The sequence below is a fragment of the Amphibalanus amphitrite genome, unplaced genomic scaffold (assembly GCF_019059575.1).
Source record: "Amphibalanus amphitrite isolate SeventyFive unplaced genomic scaffold, NRLGWU_Aamphi_draft 000689F_arrow, whole genome shotgun sequence".
Taxonomy (NCBI): Eukaryota; Metazoa; Arthropoda; class Thecostraca; order Balanomorpha; family Balanidae; genus Amphibalanus; species Amphibalanus amphitrite.
This window is the reverse complement of record NW_024882183.1, coordinates 192085-217496: the sequence shown is the minus strand read 5'-3', so window position 1 is coordinate 217496 and position 25412 is coordinate 192085. Positions and strand designations below refer to the sequence as shown.

At 51.3% G+C, this 25412-nt stretch overlaps 2 protein-coding genes across 3 annotated transcripts in view; one reads left to right on the top strand and one right to left on the bottom strand.

Annotated features, from left to right (window-relative positions):
• The window catches only part of LOC122364644 (selenocysteine-specific elongation factor-like), a 29763-nt gene extending 12993 nt beyond the window's left edge, over positions 1 to 16770 (bottom strand). Inside the window, exons 1-3 of the mRNA XM_043335242.1 lie at positions 16440 to 16770; positions 14283 to 14561; positions 1067 to 1227 (exon numbers count right to left, since the gene is read on the bottom strand). Of these exons, the coding sequence (XP_043191177.1) occupies positions 1067 to 1227; positions 14283 to 14561; positions 16440 to 16719 (720 nt within the window). The 5' untranslated portion in view covers positions 16720 to 16770. The remainder of the gene's footprint in view (positions 1 to 1066; positions 1228 to 14282; positions 14562 to 16439) is intronic.
• Positions 16771 to 19183: 2413 nt separating this feature from the next.
• On the top strand, positions 19184 to 24184 carry LOC122364651. 2 transcript variants are annotated; one of them, XM_043335258.1, is made up of 2 exons: positions 19184 to 19519; positions 19803 to 24184. In XM_043335258.1, exon 2 carries the CDS (start codon positions 19828 to 19830, stop codon positions 21223 to 21225), a length of 1398 nt encoding a protein of 465 aa, XP_043191193.1. In that variant the 5' UTR covers positions 19184 to 19519; positions 19803 to 19827; the 3' UTR covers positions 21226 to 24184. The 2 variants fall into 2 exon arrangements, with proteins under 2 accessions (XP_043191193.1, XP_043191192.1); XM_043335257.1 differs by having other exon boundaries at positions 19198 to 19519; positions 19824 to 24184.
• Positions 24185 to 25412: the final 1228 nt, after the last annotated feature.

Sequence of the window (25412 nt, the reverse complement as noted above, 5' to 3'; positions counted from 1 at the left end):
GAGTCACAGGTCACAGGTCAGAGATCAGAGGTCACAGGTCACAGGTCAGAGGTCACAGGTCGAGGAATACAGGTCGGAGAATACAGATCAGAGGTCACAGGTCGGAGAACACAAGTAGAGGTCACAGGTCACAGGCCGGAGATCAGAGGTCTGAGACGGCACGGGATTCATGGCATGAGACACATCAGTCACAGACGTCATAGGTCAAAGGTCACAGCCGTCACAGGTCAGAGCCACAAGTCACAGGACTACATAAGGCCACAGGTCACAACCGTCACTGTTCAGGTCACAGCTCCGTTACCACCTCGGCCATGAAGACCAGGGGTCAAGAGAACTCCGTCCGAAGACTGAACGGGCGTTTTCATTACTGCTGCTGTAAAGTCAAAGGAGGGTGTATTAGTTCCGCGAAACGCTTCCGGACCACCTGTTCGGAATTCATCAGAGCGCCGGAAATCAGTCGCGATCGGCGCCGGCTCGGTGTGAACCGGTGCGCGCCGTCTGTCCCACGTGCCGCGCTGGCCCGGCGCGACCCTCCCGGAACACTCGCCGATCGGCCCGGCGAGCGGAGCGCCGTCGGCGGCGGCGGAGCGGCGCGTCTCGCAGACTGTCATGTAATATGCATGCAGTTCGGGCGCCGCCACTAAGATGGTTTTAATGCGTCGTCCGTGAAATGGTAAAGAGCGTCTCCGCGGCGCCGGGCGATGCGTCTGGGTCTTCCCGGAACGGGCGGCCATCCATTCAGCGCCCGCAGTACCGGGGGAGGCGCCCGGCATCCGGGAAGGTCCGTTTGTGGCCGCGGCGGCGCACTTATCTGCCAGGCGTGCCAGGTAACCCCGCTGGGTGCCTGAGCTCACTAATGTGACATGGATTGAGGAATAGTTAGACATACGTGTCCACATCAGTGCTGAAATACACTGAGTACGTGAGAATCGAGTAACAATAATTTTGGAGCTCGGTTTCTCTGTGTTTGCCCACAACCAGTCTAAAAAATCACATGACCCAGTGGGTTCACCTTGCTCACCCTGACGGTGTGCCGATGGGGCGGCCGAGGCCGAGCGGCGCTCACCTGGTTCACGCTGATGGAGCCCTGCAGCACGGTGCCGGTCAGAACGGTGCCCTGGCCGCGGATACTGAAACAGTGGTCCACCGAGAACACCAGCGGCTCGGCGACGGCGCGCGCCGGCAGGTACACCTGGCGGCGCAGCTCCTCTACCAGCTCCGACACGCCTGGGGGACACACCGGGACTCTGTCAGAACACACCGCGGGGAGGGAGGGGGAGATACAGGACCCTGTCAGCGGCGGCAGGTACACCTGGCGGCGCAGCTCCTCCACCAGCTCCGACACGCCTGGGGGAGATACAGGACCCTGTCAGCGGCGGCAGGTACACCTGGCGGCGCAGCTCCTCCACCAGCTCCGTCACGCCTGGGGGAGAGGGGGGACTGTCAGAACACACCGCGGGGAGGGAGGGAGATACAGGACCCTGTCAGCGGCGGCAGGTACACCTGGCGGCGCAGCTCCTCCACCAGCTCCGACACGCCTGGGGGAGACACCGGGACTCTGTCAGAACACACCGCGGGGAGGGAGGGAGATACAGGACACGGCGCAGCTCCTCCACCAGCTCCGACACGCCTGAGGGACACACCGGGACTCTGTCAGAACACACCGCGGGGAGGGAGGGAGATACATGACCCGGCGCAGCTCCTCCACCAACTCGGACACGCCTGGGGGAGATACCGGGGACACACGGAACTCTGTCAGAGAACACGGCTGGGAAAAACACGGAGACCTGTCAGAATAACACCCCCTGATGAATGGGGAAGGGGTCGTCAGAATAACACCCCTACCAGAACCAGAACACACGGAACACACGGGGAGCTGTCAGAATAACACTCCTCGGGATAACACTATGTGGTAACTAAATTAACCGGGGCTTTGTCGGAACTCACGAGGCTCTGTAAAACACACACACACAACAGCACACACTGTCGAAACGCACCGAGCTCTGCCATATAGCCACAGCCCACGACAAACGCCAACAGTAACAAATACGGCGGAAAAATAGACGTGTAGTTGATCGCTTTAGCTGCTCAACGTAACATTTTTCTTTAGTGCCCTAGCTCTAAAAAAGAAAGGCAGCAACACTTATCACTTATCCCACATTGGACGTCTGCGATTGAACGCCAACAAAAGAAACCCCGGCCAGAATTTACGCCCAGGTTTTCACCATAAATGAAATAAGCTAAAACGCCAAACGAAAAACGCCGATGACAAAATGACGTTTGGAACTAGGCGTCCAAACAGAACGCTATAAAGGGTTAGAAGTTTAAATTACTCCGCCGCGATGCGATCCCAAGCTCCCAGCGGCGCGGCAACTGATGCGACTGTTCACTGCTTGGATCACTAGCTGATAGATTTGTTGACTGATGGATCGTTGACTGCTGAGACTGTTGAGTGCTCTGGCGCGCCCTAACCGACCCCTCCGGCCGGTCTCCGGTCGGCCATCAGGCGTGTTTTGGACACGTGGTCAGCGGCGGTGGACGCTGACCGGGGACGGGCTGCAAGGGCCGCGCGGCCGCGGGTCAACACAGGGTCGTACAGGGACCCGGTAGCTGAACAAGGGTGAGCTGAGAGTCGCACGGGCGCGGGCAGACGGAGTGGTACCTACTTACGGGCCGTCACAGAACGGGCCACCACATCGCGACTGGGACATCCCTCATCAGCGCTGATCTAATCACGGCTTGGCTTAGAATGCTTCATATACGAATAGGCTCTTAATGTGACGCTAACTATCGGCAACTGTTGAGCTTGAAGCTGAGTTTGGCTAGAAGTTGCCTGTTGACTCGGCCGCTAGCTATCACTAGGTTAGCTCGGCCGGCGGGTAAGAGGTTCGCTCCATAGATCTCACACGCTCCATTGGTCGGTCATAGCTCAGACGGGCGGGCCACCAATTCGGAAGACAAGTGACCCGGCCGGTGACAGAGCGGCTCGTATTGACCCCGGTCGTGTCCAATTCTCCGGGCGGGCCGCGCCGTCACTCCATCAATTCTGGCCCTGGGCGCGACACCCGCCGGCCGCCACATTTGTTCCGGCTGAGGCCCGGCCATCTGTTCTCAGAACCTCCAATAATGGCCGGAATACATTCATAAATGGGAGCACTTCGGACACAAGTGCGCAGGTCAGACCGATCGCCAGCTCACGGAAGATGGCACACATCCGCTGGGATATTTCGCAAAATAGGTTTGTCTTAAACCTACCCAGCATCGCAATTCCGTTCCCGTATTGCAATGCACCAGCCTCTTCTGTCCTATGTAAGGAATGATCCCATGTTACGAACATGGCGGTACGTCAATGAAGTCCTTGTTACCGTCTCTCGCCGTCAACCATCCCTTTCCAAATCACAACAGCAGCATTCCTTAGAAGGTACTATTATCTCCGTTCCCTTTCACCCATCCTTTCGTCTCCCAACAATTACCATCCGTCATCCCCGTCAGTTCTTTTCCGTTCTGCCTTCTCCCTGACTTCTGCTCCCACGGAGAGGGGAGGGGAGGGGTGACTAGGGACCGGGTCACCTGGGCCGTCCGTGGTGAGCATTGAGCAATCTCCGGCCGGTGGGACGGCGCCCCGGCCGGTGGGACCTCAACGACCGGAGACCGTCGCCGCCCTGGAATGTCCGACATCACATCACAGGTGTCCGTCACATAGTGATAATGTCGCCGTCAATGCCACTGCAGGCAATACTGCAATGCCCATGGCCTCGAAATGCAGCGGGAGCCCCGATTGGCCCAGTTCCACTGCTCGCCCGACGCCCACAGACCCATGAACAGACAAACCGTCAACGCCCTCCCATCAGTGGTAATCGCCGGACAGGGGTGGCGTGGCACCTATCCGTCCACTAGCGCACAGTGTGGCCGAACCCCACATTAGCGTGAATTTAATCCAAAAACAAATTTCGGAATTTGAACTTTTCATGCTCCTCAATCAATAGAAAATTGTCTAAAGCATGTCAATATCACGATACTTTAGTCCAATATCCTCCTTTTGGTGATAAGGTAGCGACTACACGCAGTGGTAGTCGTTGCTGAGATGAACTCGTGAAAAACCCGCGTCATGCTCACAACACTTTTTGGCATAGTTGTCAAAGAGGTTTGGAAATAACTGACATTGCACATGATTAATAAGCTAATATTTGATAGTACAGCCAAACTTGATGGGTTTTTTGGACTAGATGAATTATCTCATTTAAAAATAACCTTTGCAGACATCCCATGAAAACGTGGGCCGCCGTAAAAACGTAGATATAAGAAAATGGCAAAGAATCCACGCCAAACCTACCATGAGAAGATTCGCCACACTTTTCTGCATATGTTCCATTCAAGAACCCCTGCCCCAACTTGCCCCCGGCCGTTGGCTCAGCTTTGAACGTGTCGGGTTGGTCCCCCCCCCCCCCCCCCCCCCCGAGTTCCGGCCACAAGGCGGGCGCGGCGGCGGCCCAATAATGGTACGTGGATGGCTGATACGCTCTGCTTCTGGGCTATCATTCTGCAGTATGTACCTACATTGTTGCGAGTGAATGATTTCAGACAATTTTTGCAATGGATGAAGGTGCTTGCAGTGTCAGTGTTTGTTTTCACTCTTGTTGCTGATGTTAAGTCCTACCGATGTCTGTAATTATTTCAGCCTTCAGGAACCGTCTAACGATTCAAACGCTGCATCAAGACAATAAACTAAGCGTCGATTTTTCGTCAAGCAAGCTTTGGACAATGGTAAGGAGTAAAGGCCGCCGTCCACTATGCGGAACGCTTGCGGCCCGTACGGAATTAACTAAAGAAGTGATAGGAAACCTCCTAAAGTAAATTGCTTCCATTTCTGCGAGAGACTGTATGGTAAAAGTTTTCTATGTTTTGACATCGACCTCTGCACCTGCAGTCTATATGTCTGGGCTACATAGGTCTATGGTGATTGGTTATGAAGAAGCGTCAATCAGGGCTCTTAGTACATAGTTGAAGGGCATCATCATAAGGAACGCTTACGGCACTGGACTGTCTGAAAGTTCGCTGAGCCTTTGGTGGCAGGTATTCAGCGTATGATGCAAGAATCTGACAAAAAGCCCAGGCTGCGTTTCTGTGGTCGCTGGAGGCCATTTCTGCCGCACCAGGCACAACCAAGAGCTGCAGTTGCAGGTCACACCGCGACCAGCCTGAAGCAGATGCAGGAACCATTTCTGGGGGGCCACCACGCACAGCACCATCTACTTTTTCTGTCATCTTACGCCTTTCATTTGCTGGCAAATGACTGAGGACTTCGAAGTCGGAGTCGCAGTGACTCAGAGTAGACGATTCCGATCGGAGTCTTGTATTTAACATCTGGGGGGCATCCACAGGTAGTTGTGGCTATTACGCTCCCGCGTCATATGAGAATGGAACAAAAAGACATCACACTCAACATATCACACAAAACTCACCAAAACGCATGGCTATGCATGAATAGATTTCAGCTGACATACATGCAACCCATATGCATAAGCCTAAATCAGTGTTGAAAGCGACGTTTGAGCGATGATTTGAACTTGTTTGTTGACATGTCCGGAAAATCACTGGGCAGAGCGTTGTACTGCATGGCTGCACGGTAGCTGAACCTTCGACGCCCCGCCTCTGTGTGGATGCCAGGTAGCCACAGCCTGCTATCCCGTCTAGTCGCTCGCTCGCGCATCTCCTCATTTCGGCGAAACATAGCGGCAATGTCAGCTGGCTCGCCCGTTCGGATAACCTTGTGCAGTAGCACCAGCGTATCGTACGACGATAGGTCACCAGCCGAGAGCCACCCCAGCGCGTCCCTTACATCAGCCACGTGGTCATATTTGCGACGGCCAGACACAACCCTTGCGGCAAAATTAATGACCTTATCAAGTCGTGCGAGGTTCCCTTTCGAGCAGTTCCCGTAAACGGGCAGGCAGTACCGCACATGTGAGAGAACAAGGGCAGTCACAAGCGTCACAATCGTTTCCTCTGGTATGTAGTGGCGCACCTGGCTCAATCCTATCAGCGCTCCGAAACATTTACCAACAATGGCAGCAACATGGTCATCCCAGGTGAGGTAAGAATCGAAGGTCACGCCCAGATTCTTGACCTTTTGACACGGTTTCAAGACGGCGTCTCTAAATCTTACATTTATGTCAGGCAGGTTGCGCATGCTCTGCCGGCTGCCAAACGCAATCAATTCAGTCTTGGTGGCATTGACTTTCAACCCATTGGCCGCAAACCAGTCACTGAGGGCTGCCAGGGTCGTCTCCATTCTAGTCACTGTGTCGCTCATCGCTGTCCTACGGCCACTGACGAGCACCTGCGTATCGTCAGCGTACTGAACGATACGCGCATCAAGGGCATGCAGGCTCATGTCGTTCGCAAAGCAAGTGAACAACAAAGGCCCGAGGGCCGAGCCTTGGAACACACCAACATGGTTTGGCAGTGACTTGGAGAGTACGCGGTGACCCCTACCATCACTGATGCATACACTCTGTGTGTGGCCCTCAAGATATGAGCGGAACCATCCAGCGTCAATCCCAAGTAGTTGGAGCTTGTCAAGTAATTTAGAATGGTTGATGATATCAAAGCATTTACTTAGGTCAATGAGACACAGGAGAGAAATTTCGCTGTTGTCCATGGCTGAGAGTATACTATCGGAGACGTTAATAAGAGCGGAAGCAGTCGAATGGTTGGGCCGAAATCCATGTTGACTGTCCGAGAGAAGAAAGTTGCTAGAGAGGTAATAATGGAGCTGACGCTGGACGATCCGCTCAGTGATCTTGGCGATGACGGGCACAAGCGATATCGGCCTATAATTGGCCGGCAAAGTCGGGTCACCTGACTTGAAAATGGGTCGCACCACATAATGCTTCCAAGAGCCAGGGAAGTCGTTTCGGGTCAGACAGTTGTTAATAACATGTTGTAAGATCGGACCAATCACATCAAAACACAGCTTAACTATCTTGATCGACACCCCGTCGAGTCCACACGCAGAGGTGCCTCGCATGGAGAACACCACCCTGCGCAGCATATCGATGTCCACAGGCCGGACTGTGAACCCGCACGAGCCCACACGCGGCAGCCGGCACGGTACTACGCGGTCACCGTCTCGCTCCCGCACCTCACGCGCCACCCGCGGCCCGACCTGGACAAAGTACGAGTTCATCTCGTCTGCCCCAACAGACGGGAGCACTGCCTGTGATTTCTTGCCAGCGACCACTGACCGTAGGTTGCGCCACGTAGAGCGGGGGCCTTGTTCCCTGATCTTGTTGTTGATGTGCTCTCGACTGTCACGGCGGATTGACGCCTTGACTTGCCGATTCACCTCGCGGTAGAGCTCGGTGTCGCCGTCACGCAGCGCACGCCGCCGAGTAGCCATGAGCTGCTTCGTGTCATCAGACACTGGCGGCGCGGTCGGGTTGTGGATCTTGACCCTTTTCATCGGTGCGTGACTGTCAAGCACTGGTGTAAATGCGTCCAGGAAATGTTGCCACTGTTCGGCTGTGCTGTCGGTCTGGTACACAGGGGACCAATCAGCGGCCGACAAGTCACAGCAGAAGGCGAGCTCATCGATACGCTGTATCCCGCGGCACTCGACGGTAACCGGCTTCCTGTCAGGACGCGGTAACGCTAACTCGGCTCTCACGAACGAGTGAGGGCTAAAGTGGCAGGTGCGCGTGCCGGCCCGCGAGACAATCTCCCTGCTGCTCACCAGAATAACATCGAGCAGAGAACCAGACGAATAAGTAGGGCAATCAATCACCTGGGACAAATGGAAATCCGACATAAATTCACTCAGTCGCCGGCCCGGTGGTTCAGCGGCGGCGGATAGCATGTCACAGTTCAGGTCTCCGGTGACGATGACTGGCAGTCCGGGGTGACTGAGCACAGCGGCCTGGTACTGTCGCTCCAAGTCACTAAAGTCCGCCTCGAGCGCGGCCACCGTACGCCGCGGCGGCCGGTAGATGGCGGCCAGAATGAACCGGCGCCCGCTGCCCGTCACCACAACAGCCCACAGCGACTCAAGCTTGCTGTTGTCACCGGGGCTCGGCTGGGGGAGCTCGCGGTAGCTCATAGTCTCACTGGTGACTATTGCTACGCCACCGTAGCCGGACCCGTCCGGTCGATCGCGCCGGTGAATGACGAAGCCGGGTAGGTTAATAAGCCGGTTCGGAGTGTTGGGTCGCATCCATGTTTCCGTCAAATCCATGGAGTCGGAGCAACAGTCGGAACCGGAGTCGATTTTGAAGGCTGGGGGCCGTAGTCGGAGTCGGGGTCACCGAAAATCCATCGACTCTGCAGAACGGCCAGGGCTGCAGAGTCCTGGTCGGAGTCAGTCGGAGTCGACAGTTTTGCACTGAGTAAAAGTCGGCATTGGTTTTTGGAAGCAAATGTCGGAGTCGGAATCGGAGGCGCAGAAAAGCTATAGTCTCCTCAGCCCTTGAAATACATCTCCCGTCGTGAGCAAGCTCTTCGCCCTTTTTCGTGTGTAAAGAGACGTAAATATGTCGTAACGTGTAAGCACTAAGCAAGCACTTGAAATGTATCGCAAAAGAGCTCACATAGGTTTAAGTGTCAATTTAGGAACCAGAGAACCACTTCCAGAGGGTCCGAGCGGCGCTGGGATTAAAGGGACCCTCCCACCTTAACCCGCGCCCTGCTGGGGGGGGTGTTTGAACACCCCCCCTTGTGGTTTTTCGCGAATATCTCAAAAACGGCGGCGCGGAGCGCCGCCGTTTTTGGTACACCTTATCATACATCAATTCTACACATGTTGTGAAAATTTCAGACCAAGGTCATTCAAGGTCAGGTCACCAGGTCACTTGAAGTGACCTCACCTCATAAAAAGTTTCAATGTCAGTCATAGCTACACCGAGTGACCGATCGCTTTGAAACTTTCAGCGATTGCTAAGAGCAATAGCATGTACAAAATGTATATCTCAGAATTTTGATATCGATGACCTAAGGTCAGGTCAATTTTGCGACCTCACCATTATAAGTCAATGGGAGAAAATTGAAATGCGCCTCTTTTGGACGAAAGACATTATAAACACTCCCAAACACTGAATTACAAGTGGTTTAGACACACTGAACATGAAAATGGTGTCCGTGACCCCTGATTATGCCCTGAGGTCATCTTAGGTCACGAATAGTATCTAACAGTTTTTCGCAAATAACTTTTGATAGAGGCATGCTAGAACGATGAAAACGCCTTAGATGTGTTCAGCTCGACGATACCGATCGACTGATATGCAACATGACCCTTTCCGGTCAGGTCATGACCTTGACCTGAGGTCAAATTTTCAAGTTGACCTTTCAAGGTCAAGTTATAGTTCATTCGATGCGTCTTGACAAGAGGAACACGATGCCGGTAAAAGTAAGCTCGTACAAGGCTTGAGTCAAAAGTTATTGCAGAAAAACTGTTTCCGAAAAAAATAGGCTATTTTTGCAGTTTTTGCCCCCTGCAGGCAAAACCGTTGACGTTAGGTCAAATCTGAGAAAATTACTCAGAAAGGGCGTTAATAGGGCTATCGAATGCGCTTTTCTGCGGCGCTGTAGCTCTATTGGTTCCCGAGTTATGCGTTGGCTTCTTGGAAATTGTCGACATTCTACCTTGAAATCGGCGAAATTTTGCCTTCAATGACCTCTGGTGACCTGACCTTTGACCTGACCAAAAAATTGACCGAAGTGATTTCCTCATTATTTTTGACGCTCTTTCGAACGCCGCCTTCCGCGTGTCGCTACGTGGCCCAGGAGCCGAGTTAGAAGGGGGGTGTTCAAACACCCCCCCCCCCACCCAGCAGGGCGTGGAAATCCAGGACCCCCAGCCGGGCGCGGGTTAACATGAGATTTGAGTTGAGATAGCCAAAATGGGGTCCCTGGCTCACAATTACCGGTTTCGGCACTCACAACATCGAGAAATGCCTTAAATCGGAAATATTGAATTTCAAAATTGCAGCATTTTGATTCAGAGGGGCTAATGCTTAGGAATACCCCTCTGAATGTGTGACGTCAGCACAGATATCTCACGATTTTTAAATGTTTGACTAAAACGTTTTGTAGCACGCGGTGGTATATGCTATTTGCGCGCAACATCTGCCGCAAACGCCGCACTTCTAAAATAAAGTCGCTAGAAACAGTGGAGATCCCAAAAAAGTAAACAAAAGTAAAAGTCTAATATCTTGAAAACCGGTGAATATTTTTCGGTGAAATTTGGTAGATATTCGTTTTCGCTCTTTCTGAACCGAGCGAAATCACTTTCATGCCAATTCATAAACTTTTTTGAAGGTGGGAGGGTCCCTTTAAATTCGCGCTAAACTGGTTTTCGGCCACACTGTGCAGCGGTGCGTGTCCGTCCGCCGCTGCAACGCGCGTGGCGGAAGGGAGGAGCCCTGCAAAGGTCGACGGGATCAAAGCATGATAAGGCATCTATCTCCCCCTGCAACCCTCGACCGCCAGGCATACCGCGATGCAATCATCGCAGTGGTCACCGTGACAGCGACAGTGACAGACCTGCGTGACGTGAAGATCCACAAATTGGAAAACCGACAGTCTACCCTGAGCTTATAGGGACGAAGGTAAGATGATACAGAAGGTAGGAAATCACCGCTGGCGTACAGGGTGGAAAGTAATTACGCGAACATACTTTTTCGTCTTATAGCAATGGAAAAAGCGGCGGTAACATGAAAATTTCATCTTTTCATATATTCCTATTTATGTGCGATACACTGACAAAGGCGTTCAGGCATAATTGACATGAGCATGTCAAGCACTGTTGGCCAAAGCTTAGTCCACGCCTCCTGGAGCTGTCTGGTGAGGCAATCGATGTTGGTGGCTACTAGCAGCTCTTAGACGCTCTCCTGAAGAGTCGCCTGGATATTTTTGATCAAATTGAGGTCTGGGCTATTCCCAGATTGACCATTATATGCCCAGAAGAAGAACGGGTTCTCAAAGCATCAGTCTTGCGTCTTTTTGGCCGTGAGAGGAAGGACTTTATCAATCATGAAGAAGAGTTTCTTTGCGTCGGGCACAAAAGTGCGCTCAATCATTTTGCCCCTTTTGGTGCATTGATGGATTAGATAAAGAGACTCGTCTGGAAGGATGTTCCACTAGTTGTATACTTTATTTTTGGTGGCCTTGTTGGTCACTACATGCAATTCTGACACCATCCGGGCGCTCATAACACGCTGATGTGTGTTCCTTTGCCGGATGTTTGAAGGTTGGGACGGGCGGGACGTCGGACGCATCAGCAGCCCCCAACGCGTTGTTCTGCAGGTTTGACGGATGAAATAGCTTCGAAGATGTCTCACCCAACCACAAAGCCAGCTGCCTGTCCTCCTCTGTTCAGGTTTGGCGGTCTTTAGAAAACTTAAATTGACAATCCTGCTGTTAATTCATGAATTTTGGCCATCTCGATTGTTTGTACGGCTTGATTTTCGAATTTTCACGGATTTATGTATGAATCGTGATATCTTAGATCGGGTACCCGGCCAAAGTAAACCATTTCGCCTGTTTTCAGGTCGACTGTTGTCGTTTGGTCGCGGAAATGGTGACCACCCATTCGGCGCCTGAATTCGCCGAGGTTTTACTGCCGCCAACGGCTTTGCTTTTTAAGTCCTCTTAAGTTTTATTATGCTTCATCCAAAGGTGTAATTGAGTAATGCTGGTGCCGAGACCGTTCCGAGTCCCTTCCGCACCAATCCAGCCAAAATAATCACAAACGCTTTCCCTGGCAACTTCAAATTGAGCTCTTTGCCCATTTTGGTCTTGAGCAGCGTATGGCGTCAGCACCATTCGAAGCCGAGAGGTGTTGTAGACCTTCCAAGTCATTTTTCAAAGTAAGGTCACTTTTGTTAGATGAGGCGACAACAAACACGACCAGTCATGTTCCATAACAGCCCGCGCTCATACAAAATCTCCACTGACGGGCGAAATTGTAAGAAAATACATGTTCGCGTAATTACTTTCCACCCTGTAGACCAGTGTCTGGATCAGGCAGGGAAATGAACCAGATCGATAGTGTAAACAGGCCTCAGGAGATGTAATAGCATTTACTAGATCCTGTGACTTTTCTTTGCAGCAGTAGGCTGGCTGGTTATCGGGAATATATGGCCAGAAGGGGGGGGGGGGGGTCGGGAAGGTCCCCTGCTGAGCGAGGCTCTGCAGGACGTACACACTACACAGATACGAAAGAAGATACATAATGTTTGAATAATACGCTATATATTCGTCGAGTTTCCCGCTAGCTGTCTGCAGTTGCACTCGCCAGTATCTCACGTTGCCATCTTGATAATTACCTGCACATGCTTGAATTAAATTGTTTGGCCCGTTCCTGTGCGAGAAGTGAGGACTGTTCCCTCTCTACACGTTTGTTGTGTCCGGTTAGCATGTAACCATAAAGGCCATTAAAGCGTCTGAGAATTATCCAACGGCTATCAGTCCTGTGATGGCTATTCACAAGCTAATTTGCTAGCAAACCTAGCGAAAGTTGAAGTGAGATTAATTTCCAGGAAAACATCTAGATGACAATCATTTTATCAGACAAAGAGCGTAATGCAGGGCATTTGTATCAAATTGTCGCTGCGTCCCGAAGTTGAGCAGAGGGCATATGCTACGATGCTACGATTCACAATCATGACAGGGCACTAAAAGCATATATATAGAAGCGCGTATGGGTGTCGGCCTGGTGCACACCGGTGCGAGCGACTTTAGCGAGTGTCATTTCAGCGAACGTCATTTGAGCGAACCATTTTCAGCGAATGGCAATTCAGCGATTATCAAGTTCAGCGATTATCAAATATAGCGATTATCAATTTTAGCGAAAGCTATATTTCAGCGACATCTATTTCGTCGACTACAATTTGAGCGACTGCCAGTTCAGCGAAACGCTTTATCGTCCTGTAACGTTCTTTTTTTTGCGAGCGTATACGCGCGAATGTTTTCGGAATTTCTCATGGTTATCCGGAACTGGATGGCGAATGTTACGTCCAAAGACCTCAGACATTGAGCTCCAAATGTAATGCTACATTTCTAAACAATTCCAACGGTTCAATTTCACCCCCCTGCTCTTTATAGAATTTAACAAATAGAATAGTTATATTAAGTTTTGTCCAGACGGTAGTACCTACTCATAGGCGGCGGAACGAAGGGGGGTACCGGGGCACCGTGCCCCCTTGATTTTGACATTTTAACATTAGCCCTATGGGCGTTGCATGGAGAGAATGAGACCAAAAGTCGGCGGTGCCCCCCTTAATTGAAGGTGTTCCGCCGCTACTGATCGGTAGCCAATCCATTGTATTCAATTTTGTATTTACCTCTGGTGGATTACAAACTGTTAGGTGTTATCATGACGTATGATATAAAACAAAAATTTAAAAACGAAACGTTGCAAGATCAATGATTAAACGTTGCGAAATGAGGCCTGATATTTTTGTGGTTTCAGGTTTCCAACAAGATTACTAGAACAAGATAACAGATTTCAAGCTTTAAAACAATTTTTTATTTTGTCGCGCGCAGCTTGAAGCATGACACAAACCAAACGGGTATTCAAAGGGCAAGAATTTCCGAAAAGTAGAAATGACTGACTTTCGTCGCGTTCGGTTTCGCTGTAACTGTATTCGCTCAATTGGTCTCCCATTGACCACCATATATTCGCTCAATTTGGTTTCGCTGATTCTGGTCCTCGCTTACGTTGATAGTCGCTGTGATTGAATTCGCCGACTTGACAATCGCTAAAAAAGTCAATCGCTTAAATTGATAATCGCTGAAAATGTTTCGCTCAAATGTCGTTCGCTGAAATGACGCTCGCTCAGGTATCGCACAACCCGTGCACACACCCACAGGTATACAAACCGCTGACAAACTGTCGGGTGTAGGGCAGGGCACATGCCAGGATATAGGACAGGGCACAGGGAAAGGCACAGGACAGGACAAGGTCAGGGTATGGGGCAGGGCAGAGAGCAGGACACAGGGCAGACACAAAGCAGGGCAGAGAGCATGGCACAGGGCGGGGAACAGGGCACATGTTCGGCAGGGAACAGGACAGGGCTCAAGGCACGACAGAGAGCAGGGCACAGGGCAGGTACAGGACAGGGTGTAGGGTAGGGACGCAGTGGGTCAAATCCGCAGGTGCTACATCGTTTAAAGGCAGGGGTACCTAGAAATGGGACGCAGCAAGTGCCTTTAAATATGCCCTGGCGTAATGCAACGATCGCAAGCAATTGCTGCCGACTGGGCAGCGCCGGCCGAGCATGGCTCACCTGTGGCCTCGCCAGCGCCCTCTGCGCCGCCCGGTCGCGCCGCTAGCGCCACCACCGGCGCGTCGCGGAAGCGCGTGTTCTGCAGGGTGGCGTGGAGGCGGCGGGTCATCTTCTCGACCTGGGCGGCGCGCTTGGCCTCCGGCAGCAGGTCGATCTTGTTGAGCACGACGACGAGCCTGCTGCAGAGCACGCCGCCGATCACCAGGCACTCGGCCGTCTGCGTCTGCATGCCCTTCGTCACGTCCACCACCAGCATCATCATGTTGATGATCTGCGCGCCTGGAACGGGGACCACGCACCGGGTTATGACAGCTCTTGTCGTTGGCCGTTTTTGGAAAATGCCCGCGCCTCTCAGGACTGACACAAATAAATGCCGTCAGACGGATTGCAGAAGAAAAGAGAAATACGAGCCTCGATAGTCACCCGAGAGGACGAGTGCACCCGAGCATCAGCAGTGAGCGTGAAAGGCACCAAAAACAAAATCAGAAAAAAAAAACATCTAGGGCAACGCAAATCGACTCAACATCGCGGTAAACCGGGACAATGCTTTAAAACATCACATATCAAATCACACGTAGAATGCCGCTATCGCAAAAGCGGCCGTCAATCACTTGTCACTGACGGACAGCCAAACAGCACACAGGCGCCGCTCAAGAACACATTGCAACAAACGTCCTAACACCCTCAAGGCTGCGTCAGGCCCTCTGAGGATCGTTCCCCGCCGCCCAGAAAACACACAAGGACGCGTCAAGGGGGTCTGAGGATCCCTCCCCGGACTCCGCCGCACAGAACACACTGGCACACAATAGGCCGCGTAGGTGCTCTGACGGACCTTCCCGAACACGTAGAACACACTGAGACCTGACGGGCCCCTGCCCACCACGAAAGACGCATCGACATACGAACCCCTGCGTTCGGCTCTCTAAGAGTCCCACCCCACCGGGCGGGAACCGGTGCGGGTGCCGTCGGTTTGGGTGACTGGCAGCCGTCACTCCGGGCCGACAGGCTGCGCCGGGCGGCCGGCGGCGGGTCAGTCTGCCGCCATGTCCCGCCGCCGCTGGCCGCCGCCGCCGCCGCCACTGCTGCTGCTGCTGCTGCTGCTGCTGCTGGTGCCGATATCCGCCGCGCCGTTCACATTCGGCGGCCAGCAGCTGCCGTCACCGTTCTACCGCGAACTGGGCCAGCTGAGGCCGGCGTACGGTCCGCTGCGGCCGCCACCGCAGCCCATGTTCCACCCCAGCGACCACCAGCCGAGCTTCTACCACCACTTTATCGGCCACCACTGGTAGAAACCAACAGGCGCCACCAGCCGAGCTTCTACCACCGCTGGTATAAACCGCAGCGCGAACTGGATTATACCGCACCAACCACCAGCCGAGCTTCTACCGCCACTTTATCGGCCACCACTGGTAGAAACCAACAGCCGCCACCAGCCGAGCTTCTACCGCCACTTTATCGGCCACCACTGGTAGAAACTAGCACCGACCGGGAGTAGAACATTACTACGGCGCCTCCGCTCTTAAAATGGTCTACTGTGAAATGTTTCGGATTTACAGATACAGCTAGGGATGCGTCACCGCTGTTGCTGTCTCCTGTTGGCCTACCCGCCACTACACCGCGCCGGCCGCGAGTGTGTGCGAGTGTACGGCGTCCAGCCAGCGGTGCAGTGTCCACTCACCGACACCAGTGTGTGTACTGTGTGTGCTGCTCGGCTTTTGTCATGTGATGAGGTGTGTGAAAAGTCGTGGAAACTACGTGCTTAGATCTAGCGACACTGGGACACCGAGTTCGAATTGCCAGCATGATTGCCTTATCGCTTTGCATTTTACAATTTTCATACCTGCCCAGACCACTCCTCCCGTGGTATTTCTGAGAACACAGACGCCACCAAACAGACAAACATGAGCAAACAGATAAACAAGCACATAAACAAACAACCATGCTCGAAAACAGCACATCAATCACAATCACATCGCACTTCGAATCAACCACAAAAAGCCATACACACACACCGGATGCTGGCTCCAGAACAGTGCAACCCTGCAACCAACGGAGCCATCTAATCTGCCGATCCAGGCCTCTCCCCGGCCCTACCCGGGGCAGAGCCCAGCCGCCGGCCCGGACCCCTCCCCCGGCCCGGCCCAGGGCGCGGCTCACCTCCGATAATGGTGCGGATCAGCGAGGCGTGACCAGGACAGTCGACCAGCGTGAACTGCACGGTGCTCAGGCGCGGCGCCTCTGCCTGCAGGTGTGCGGGCGCCGGCACGCTAAAGCTGCTGAAGCCTAGGTCGATGGTGATGCCTCGCTCCTGTGATTGTGGGTTCTTGTCGAAGCTGGCCGTGCTGGCCACTGAGCTGAGTGCGCGTGCCAGAGATGTCTTGCCACAGTCTATGTGGCCCAGCACGCCCACATTGAAGTTAAGCACACTCTCATCCATAGCTGTGTTGCTTGGTGAATGGCTGAAAAATAAAGCACAAAAACCAACGTTTTAAACAGACTATACAGGCAGCACGTTCCAACAAAGCATTCCATTTCCTGCCTTTCTGCGTGTTGCCAAGAAATGTTCATGTCAGTAGGCGGAACTATGGTCATGAGTACCCAATTATAGGAACGTTCCCATTTTTGGGAACGGAGTTCCCAAATATGGGAACGGGCGTTCCCATTTATGGGAACGGAAGGTAATTTTTCGGCCGTTCGCCCACTAAAACTCATTAGTGCATCACGTCTCAAAAAAGTGCACGCTAATTTAAGTATCTACTAAATCTCTATAAAATTATCTTCAATCTGACCGTTGCACAAGGAAATTGACCGTCGAATGATATTTTTAATGATTTTTTTAAATGACGGAATGGTGAAAACATGGGTTATACTACATTTAACTTGCAATTTTAAGGAAAATGAAGCGTTTTTTACATTTTGAGGTCAAGTATAATAATTTTCGCCTGGTTATGAAGTTTCATACTAGCGACACCAGATGCTGACATATGCAAGCGAACACGCGGACAGTCCGGGGGTAATATTGGTGACATTTGGTGTCGGGGCGCACGACCGCATGGAACGTCAGTGATTTTACCGAACTACTGTTGTTAACTCAGTTTCAGTGGTTTAAAATTATTCAGCTGTATTATATCATCCAAGATACACATATTTTATTTGGATGCTAGCTGTTTAGAGTTGTTTTATAAGGAGCGTCATGAGCGTGTTTTTTGTCTTCCGTGTTTCTAAGGGTGATCGTTTTGGGGGAATTTCTCTGATATAGGTCGCTCTGTGTGACTTATTTATAATTTTTATGCTGATTTCGATCATTCCTCGTGCCCATCCTACCAGGCCTTTTGCCACTTACACTCATCAAGAAAGGAAAAAACTAGATTTTCATTGGGACTAGGTGTTTTGAGGGTGTAACATATTCAGCGTTCCCATTTTTGGATACTTCCTTGTGCTCGTCAACTATCGGTGATAAACAGACAGGTGCTTGACATGTCTCCACCCTCGGCGCGGACGGTGGATATAGGTATGGTAGACCTTGTTGAACATCGCTGAGCGTTGTGAATTACGTAATCCTGCAGGGGGGGGGCGTGCCCGCTGCGAGATCGACGGGAATAAAAGCGCAGAAGACCGGACGAAACATGCGACGGTCTTGCCGGAAAGGTCATCTGATGATTGTTGCGTTAACAATAATTTGCGGCGTTGGACGTGATGCTTGTTAATGAAAAGAGCCCCTGAAAGGCGTCGGTGAAATCGTTCCCAATTTTGGGTACGCCGTTCCCATAATAAGGAACGCTTGCAGCGCCAGTGTACGAGAGCGCTCCCAAATTTGGGCTCGCGGCCCGGATGATGGACTGCTTTAGAAATAGGGGAACGATTTGAAACTACGATGGGCCTTACAATATCAAACTCTTTCCCAACAATATTGAGACAAATATCAGGTGGTTCACGATCGTTTTATATTTTTTGGACGTCATTTAACGGTTCTTTTTCTTGTTTTAACTAATGCCTACATGGCGTTCCCATATTTGGGTTTATCGTTCCCAAACATGGGAACGAAAATGCGTTCCCGAAAATGGGTACGCTTGACCATAGTTCCGCCTACTGATGTAAATTGAAATTAATGACTAGCTAAGCTACCAACTGTTGTGAAGAACAATCTGAGAGATTTCATTTTTACACCATTAAATTTCTGATGACTTTATTGCAGTCTTATGCAATAAACAAATGTGTCAATAAATTATGTCTTATTGAGGTTTCAGCTTGAGTTGAGATGACATGACATAGATGATAGAATCATTAGACTTTTCAGGAACACTGACACAAATTTTATTTGTTTTTAGACTGATCACTGTGAATACAGAATAATTGGGTACTAGATTGAGATACCTACGGGTCTATATACCCTGGGCCTACCTACCCTACCTTTAGACCAGGAACTGTTTCACACATAATCAAAATATAAATAATTACAGTACCTGAAAATCGCTGACTGCAAAACCATTTCATGTAACGGCTGCGCAAAAATTGTAATGATTCAAGGCGATGCCAAAATTTAACGTTCGATGAAAACAGCTTTTTATGTTACGTCATAGTAAGAGTTTATTTTAGTTTGGAATTTCTTGGATTTTACAAGTACTTTACCAAAAAAGCATGCCAAATACACACAAAAAATTATAAATGCAAAAAATAAACTCCTCAAACCCATTTTTGCAGACTTAAAATCACTATTTTTCGTTAGGTAGGATGCGAGCAACTTTTCAAATATCATGTCATTTCTATGATCATTCTTTCTGATAACCACTCAAGTATGAATTATGATATTCTCAATCACTCAACTGATTTTTGTTTCCAAGCAGAGAAGTGTTTTTACGAATAAATGCCTGGTGAATTAATTGGGAAAAAGGTAAAAAGAAACGTTTTAGCTTGCGTTTTAGCAAAAACAAAATTAAATGACGTCATTAGCCTCATCAAGCGTGCTAGCGAAAACTTTGCTTTGATTGGATTAGGATTGGGATCGGAGGCTCAGAGGGCTGTGTGGAAGATGCATGACAGCTTTCACTGACCTATTTTCAAATATATGGGGTCGTGGCGAGATTATGTGCTGCAAGGCCCTATATACCTGTGCTGTGGCGGGCGAAGCAACAGTGCTGCTTTGCTAAAGGGCTTTGCTCCAGGGTGACAGCCCTAGGTCACCCTGAGGTAGGCTTCTGAAGAATCTTCCTTCTTCCACTCTGTAAGCGACATTTCAGGTGAGCATCATTGACGGTACGTTCCTACCTAGGTACTGTGCTTCTAATCCAGGTCGCTTCAATTCCAAAGGATTCCAGGAGAAATATTCATCTCAATCTGGAAAATATCTTGAATGGCTGTTTTCAACAAGGATAAAGAAATAAACATTATGTAACCTGACCTCAGACCTTAGGTATGTACCTAACCTTCCCTTACAAGTTACATGTAATAGTCTGAGGTTGACTCAGTGTCCCAATGCGGAAGTTTTAAAATGTAAAATGGCTGCCTAATCACCCTTTGAAGTGATTGGTCCATTTGTTCCAGAGAAATGTGGCGTCAGCGGACATTGGCCCAGCGCTGGTTCTGGCGCACCCTGGCCACTGCACTGCTGATCGTCTGCACCACTGTGTTGACTATGACAGCTGTGCAGGAGCTGTTACCACCTCCGCCATCTCGCAGCACCCTGGCGGCCCTGACGCCATTCCAGTACCCAGTGTGGAGTGAGTACTCGCCACCGGACCGGGAGGATGACTGGTACAACGCCACCTGCCTGGGTGGTCAGCTGCGCCCGGCACTCACTGAGCTGGCCGCCCACCTGGAGATGCTGCACACCGCCGAGCACCCCGAGTGCCGCGCGCTGGCCGGCTGGCTCAACACCCTGTTCACGGTGGAGCAGCGTGAGGCCAACGTGACGCTGCCGGCGCCGTTCCTGGCCAAGGTGCTGACGTGGGTGGGCGGCTCGGAGCAGCTGATGGACATCGTCCGACACCAGCGCATCCTGCACGTCACAAACAACCTGGTGCTGCACGAGGTGGCCTTCAACCCGGTGCGCGCATTTCGGCCGCAGCTGCCGTCGGCCGGACCGTCGGCGCGCGAGCAGCTGCACGCGCTGGCCGAGGAGACGCGCGGCAGCTGCGACTTCTGTCAGTGGCGCACCATGACGGCGCTGGTCGGCGAGCCGCCCGGCCGGTTCGAATCACCGCTCTCCACCGTCGTGGGCAACACGCTGAAGCTGGACGGCGGCCACGCGCTGGTGCTGTCGCGCGAGCACAGCCCGCTGCGGCTGACGGTCGAGGGCCGGGCCGACATGGTGGCGCTGGCGGAGCGCTGGAGCCGCGACCAGCAGTCGCGCCGTCCCCAGCTGCGCTTCCCCACGCTGATGTGGGACGTGGGCCAGCACGCGGGCGCCAGTCAGGTGCACCCGCACGTGCACGTGATGCTGTCGCCGGCGCACTACTCGGCCGGCTGGGAGCGACAGCGGCGCGCCGCGCTGCTCTTCTCCGAGATCTGGCCGCAGGACAACTACTTTTCTGCGCTGGTGCGCGCGCACGCGGCGCTGGGCCTGACGGCGCGGCTGGGCGCGGCGGTGGCGTTCGCCGCCGTGGACCCGGTGCTGGACGCCGAGATCTGGGTGGTGTCGGCCGAGCCGGACGCAGACTTCACGCGGCTGTACGCGCTGGCCGTGGCCACCGTGGAGCGCCGGCTGGGCCGGCTCTGCCACAGCAGCAGCCTGGCGCTGCCGGCGCTGGCCGAGCCGGCCGGCCGACTCCCGGCGCTGGCCCGGCTCGTGCCGCGCGGCGACTGCACCTCCGTGCGCACCGACTTCTCGGCAATCGAGATGTTCGCGCTGAGCGCCATCGCGCTCGACCCGTACGAGGTGGTGCGGGAGCTGCGCTACACCATCGAGCGGAACGGTGAGGTCCAGCCGAGGTCGGCCGCCGCCTGAGCGGGAACGCCTTGTCTTTCTCTCTGGGCTCTGGGGAACTCTGGGGACCACCGGGGACTCAGGGGACCACCGGGGACTCAGGGGAACACCGGGGCTTCCCTTGCCCTACCTTTTGGGGAAGTATCAGCTGGCTCACTTGCGTAGGTTTTCCCAAACCAACAGATTATCTGTGTAGCGAAGAGTCCTCTTGATATCTTAAAGCGATAGTTGCATCTGAGTGGCTAAGAAATCGTAATTACATTACATAAGTATTTCTGGGTCGATAGCTTATAAAGCATGCCCGGACAACGAGTATACTCAATTTCATTAAAATTGTGTGGAGACGCAAAGCAACTCCTACTGGAATGTGTTTATCAGGCTCACATCGTGGTGCTTTCAGTGTGGCTCCTAGGTCAGTGAAATCTCTCAATATGTTGGCCGTGCCGATTGTACCGTTTTCGGCAGCTCTTGTGATACATAATGAGTTGTTTAGGATGGCACTGAAGCCTGCAACCACCTGTTAGCGCTCTTTTTTTACCAGATATGAGGGTTTGTGGTTTGTCCTGCGCTTCATACATTAACCTTACGTGCCGTTTTTGTACAAACATTTCGTTTAATTTACAGCTAACAAATAGGAAAGAAGCTGTTGAAACTGTGGGAACTGCCTATAACTTATAAGCAAGCATTATAGTACGTAAACTTGTTTTTGCTAAGGACGCCAGTATAATAGGGGTACGTTGAGCACGTATAACTTCGCAAAGCGACTAGCCAGGTCATATGGGTTTCAGAAATCGCCTCTATTTTGGTAGAAGGGTTTATATTAGAAGTGGCTACTTAGGCTGCGCTGAACTTTGATAGATATTTATAAGTTTTCTACTGTTTGTTGAATGCGTCGGCCTGTCTTTGTCGTTGTTGCGTCGGCAGTTGAGTGTCTTGCATTTACCATGTTCTTGATATGTGACTGTTGTTACGTGCACTTACTGTTATGCCCATAGGCGTCAAATCACACTCGGGCTCCCTTTACCACGCCTGGTATTTTATAATCGTTGTTGCATCGTTGCTCAAGGTATCGTTGTTTACGGCAAAGAATGAGGATTATCCCTCGCCCTGGCAGGGGGGGGGGATCGATGCGACCCCCCCCCCCCCCTAAGGTTTTTCGAAGATAGCGTAAAAACGGCGGCGCGCAGCGCCGCCAAATTTGGCACAGCCTATGGGGCAACCTTTTTACATGTGACCTGAAAATTTCAGGTCCGGGTGACCTCGGGTCAGGTCACTAGGTCAGAAAAACCGGTACAAGGTCATGGTCAAATTTCAATTTTCTTTTTGCACCTGTCCAACTCACAGTTTTGGACTGATTTCCTTCAAACTTTCAGGATGTGCTAAGTTCACCGAGTTGTATAACATATAGTTCGGGTTTTTTTAGGTCATTGACCTGAGGTCAGTTAGAGGTCATTACGTCGTAATGTTAAGCCTATGGGAAAATACTAAATTCGGAAAATACTGGAGATATCCGCTTCGTTCTATCACTTTTGTGCTTTAAAACCACAGTACTTAACAGCAGGTCACTTGGTGCTTCTTCGTTTGGTGTACATATCCATGGGTCAGGTCAAATGAGGTCAACTGAGGTCAAATGACGTTTTTGCCAATAACTTGGCACATAATGACGCTAGAGCTTAAAAAAATGGTATCATTGTGTTCCTGGTGATCAGCCGAATCGAATGATATGCGATATGATGCAATTTGGTTAACTTTAACTTAATTTATTAATTTAAGTTTACTTAAAATTTAAGAAAAACTTTAAGTACACTTAAGCAAGCTAAAAGGTACATCATTCTACGCGCCTTGACGTTCTGAGTTCACTGGTGCTTTTCTTTTTGCTCTATCTTAATTAGATCAAAAGTTATAAGCGAAAAACTTTTGACCTGTTTTTAGCGAAATTTTTACATTTATACCCCCCAAAACCCCCCTAAATATTGACCTAGAGCAACCAAATTTGCACAGGGGCGAGAACTCCAGGGGGCCCACCTACCTACCAAATTTGGTGTTTCTAGGTGCCATAGGAGCCAATCGCGAGGGGGGGTCGCATCGACCCCCCCCCCCCCCTGCCAGGCCGTGTTATGAAAAATGCCCTGCCAGGGCGAGGGTTATGACCAATTGGTCAAATCCCGATGGGTTGTGGACCTCGGCTTTGGAAGCAACCCGCCGGCTTTGAAATTATCTCGCGACTATCACTAAAGTGTTCGTGCTTCCAACATGCCAAGTGTCTTCCATCACAAGTGCGCAAGTGTTTGTTGTTTGTCCAGTTGGAGTGTTTGCGGACGCACGAGCTGAGCGTGCTGGTTCTGGCCAGCTGCACAATGTGGGCCCCGACAGAGGGCACAGCCGCGCGTCCCACCTCGAGCAGCTGACTAGTGTCCCTAACTGAGCACTGAACAGTGCGTGAATCTCCATAGTAAGCCTTGTTGATCTGTATCCGGCGGGATTTACTCAGGCGTGCAATGCACACGCCGTGTGGCAGCCTTGGCCCGGCGGTGGCTCTGAGCTGCGGGTTCCTGGCCTCTGGCCGCATTGCCCGCCCTACAATCGGACCCCCGACTCGGGGCTGGACTGCTGGATTGTTTATTGACTGTTATAGACAGTGTACTTTACACAGGGCTGTATTTGTTTGTTGGAAATGTCGTCATAATGGCTTCTGAAATGACTTGCTTGTGTCGTTCGGATAACAAATTTCGAGATGACCGATATTTAAGTACCGGCGCTGCACAATGCTGCTGTGCCGAAGTGTTGCTTCTCTCTTGCTTACTACTGAACCATGATGACTGAGCTAAGTACATTTGTTGTGTTATTTATTTATTTGTTTATTTATTTTTTCTTTTGGTCATCTTCATTACATGTAAACTTTTGTTAATTGTTGGTGATGGCGCTGTTTTGTTTCACAATGTTTTTACCGGTGAGTTTTAAATACACGCTTGATTCGGCGGCTGGCTGTGCCTGGAACCAAGGCTATATAAACCAGGTAGAACGCTCCGGGGAAAAAGTTGGAAACAATAAATTAGTTGCGGCATTCCCTGATGACGCGAATGTGGGTCAGCGGCCGGCGGCCGGCCGCCGCTAACACTGTATGAGGAGGGATGCGCGGAACTTTTGCTTGTTGGTGATTGCGCTAGGCAGTTAAATGGTAATGTTAGGATATGTTTCGAAAGTAAATTGAACGACGCTTCGAACGCCGTCAATGAATTTGCGATACGGCGACTATTTGTTTAGTTAGAGCCGGCGAACTTTTACCTTCCGACCGCGCGCGGAGGCGATATGGTGCCACACTGGCGGTTTTTACGATAGCTCAAAATTCTTTTGAGATAAAGAGATGAAATTTGAAATGTCCTATCTTTTGATCAAGCTGGATCTTATGGTACAAGTCGCATATTTAAGGTACGTCAGGTTGTTGACCTATATGTTGTCGCTCGTGAGCCTCTGCACAGTCCAAAAACAACGCAATTTCTGAACACTCAAAGCCAAGAAATCCTTCACAGAAAGATGACACTTGGCAGAAAGAAGAGTTGTCGGTTTCTTACCGTTCGTACGTGTCGTGTTTTCACAAGAGTTTAGTAAGGTCAGCTCCGTCACGTGACCTCCCCTCATAACTCAATAGGTTTACTATCATAGAAGCGTTTATCAATCGCCGGAAATCTTAGCCAATCCCACTGGACACTGGATCCATACCCACATGGGGCCCTCCTGACTGGCCACTCCCTCTGAAATCCACAATAACATTGGGCTGCGGCCACGGTTATGTATTAATGCTTTTCACTAACAGAAATACAACTTCAACCAGCACAGTGCACGCCGCCACAACAGTCCGACCCACGTCCCTGATATCGATTAGCTCCCGGCCGGATGCACATTGCACATACGCGGAGCCAATCAGTCCGAATGTGACCTGCAGCTTACAATTGCTGTGTCGCATGGCGCATGGCACAGGACGATTCCTAGCAGCTGTCGGCTGGAGTGGAGAAACAGCACGTTGCGACACACCGCGCCGGCGACAGAGCTCAGCAGGGCTGGTTGGAGGCTGGAGCCGGAGGGGACATACCAACTTCAAACTTGACGTTTATGTATAGCACCATGGAAACAATGGGCACACAGGAAAGAAACAAAAGATGAGGGTTTTAACAGCCCGAAGTGCAGACAAGCACATACTTTTGGTAATA

What these genes read in the sequence shown, in the direction of transcription:
- LOC122364651 (XM_043335258.1), top strand. Translation starts at nt 19,828, where the DNA reads ATGTGGCGTCAGCGGACATTGGCCCAGCGCTGGTTCTGGCGCACCCTG.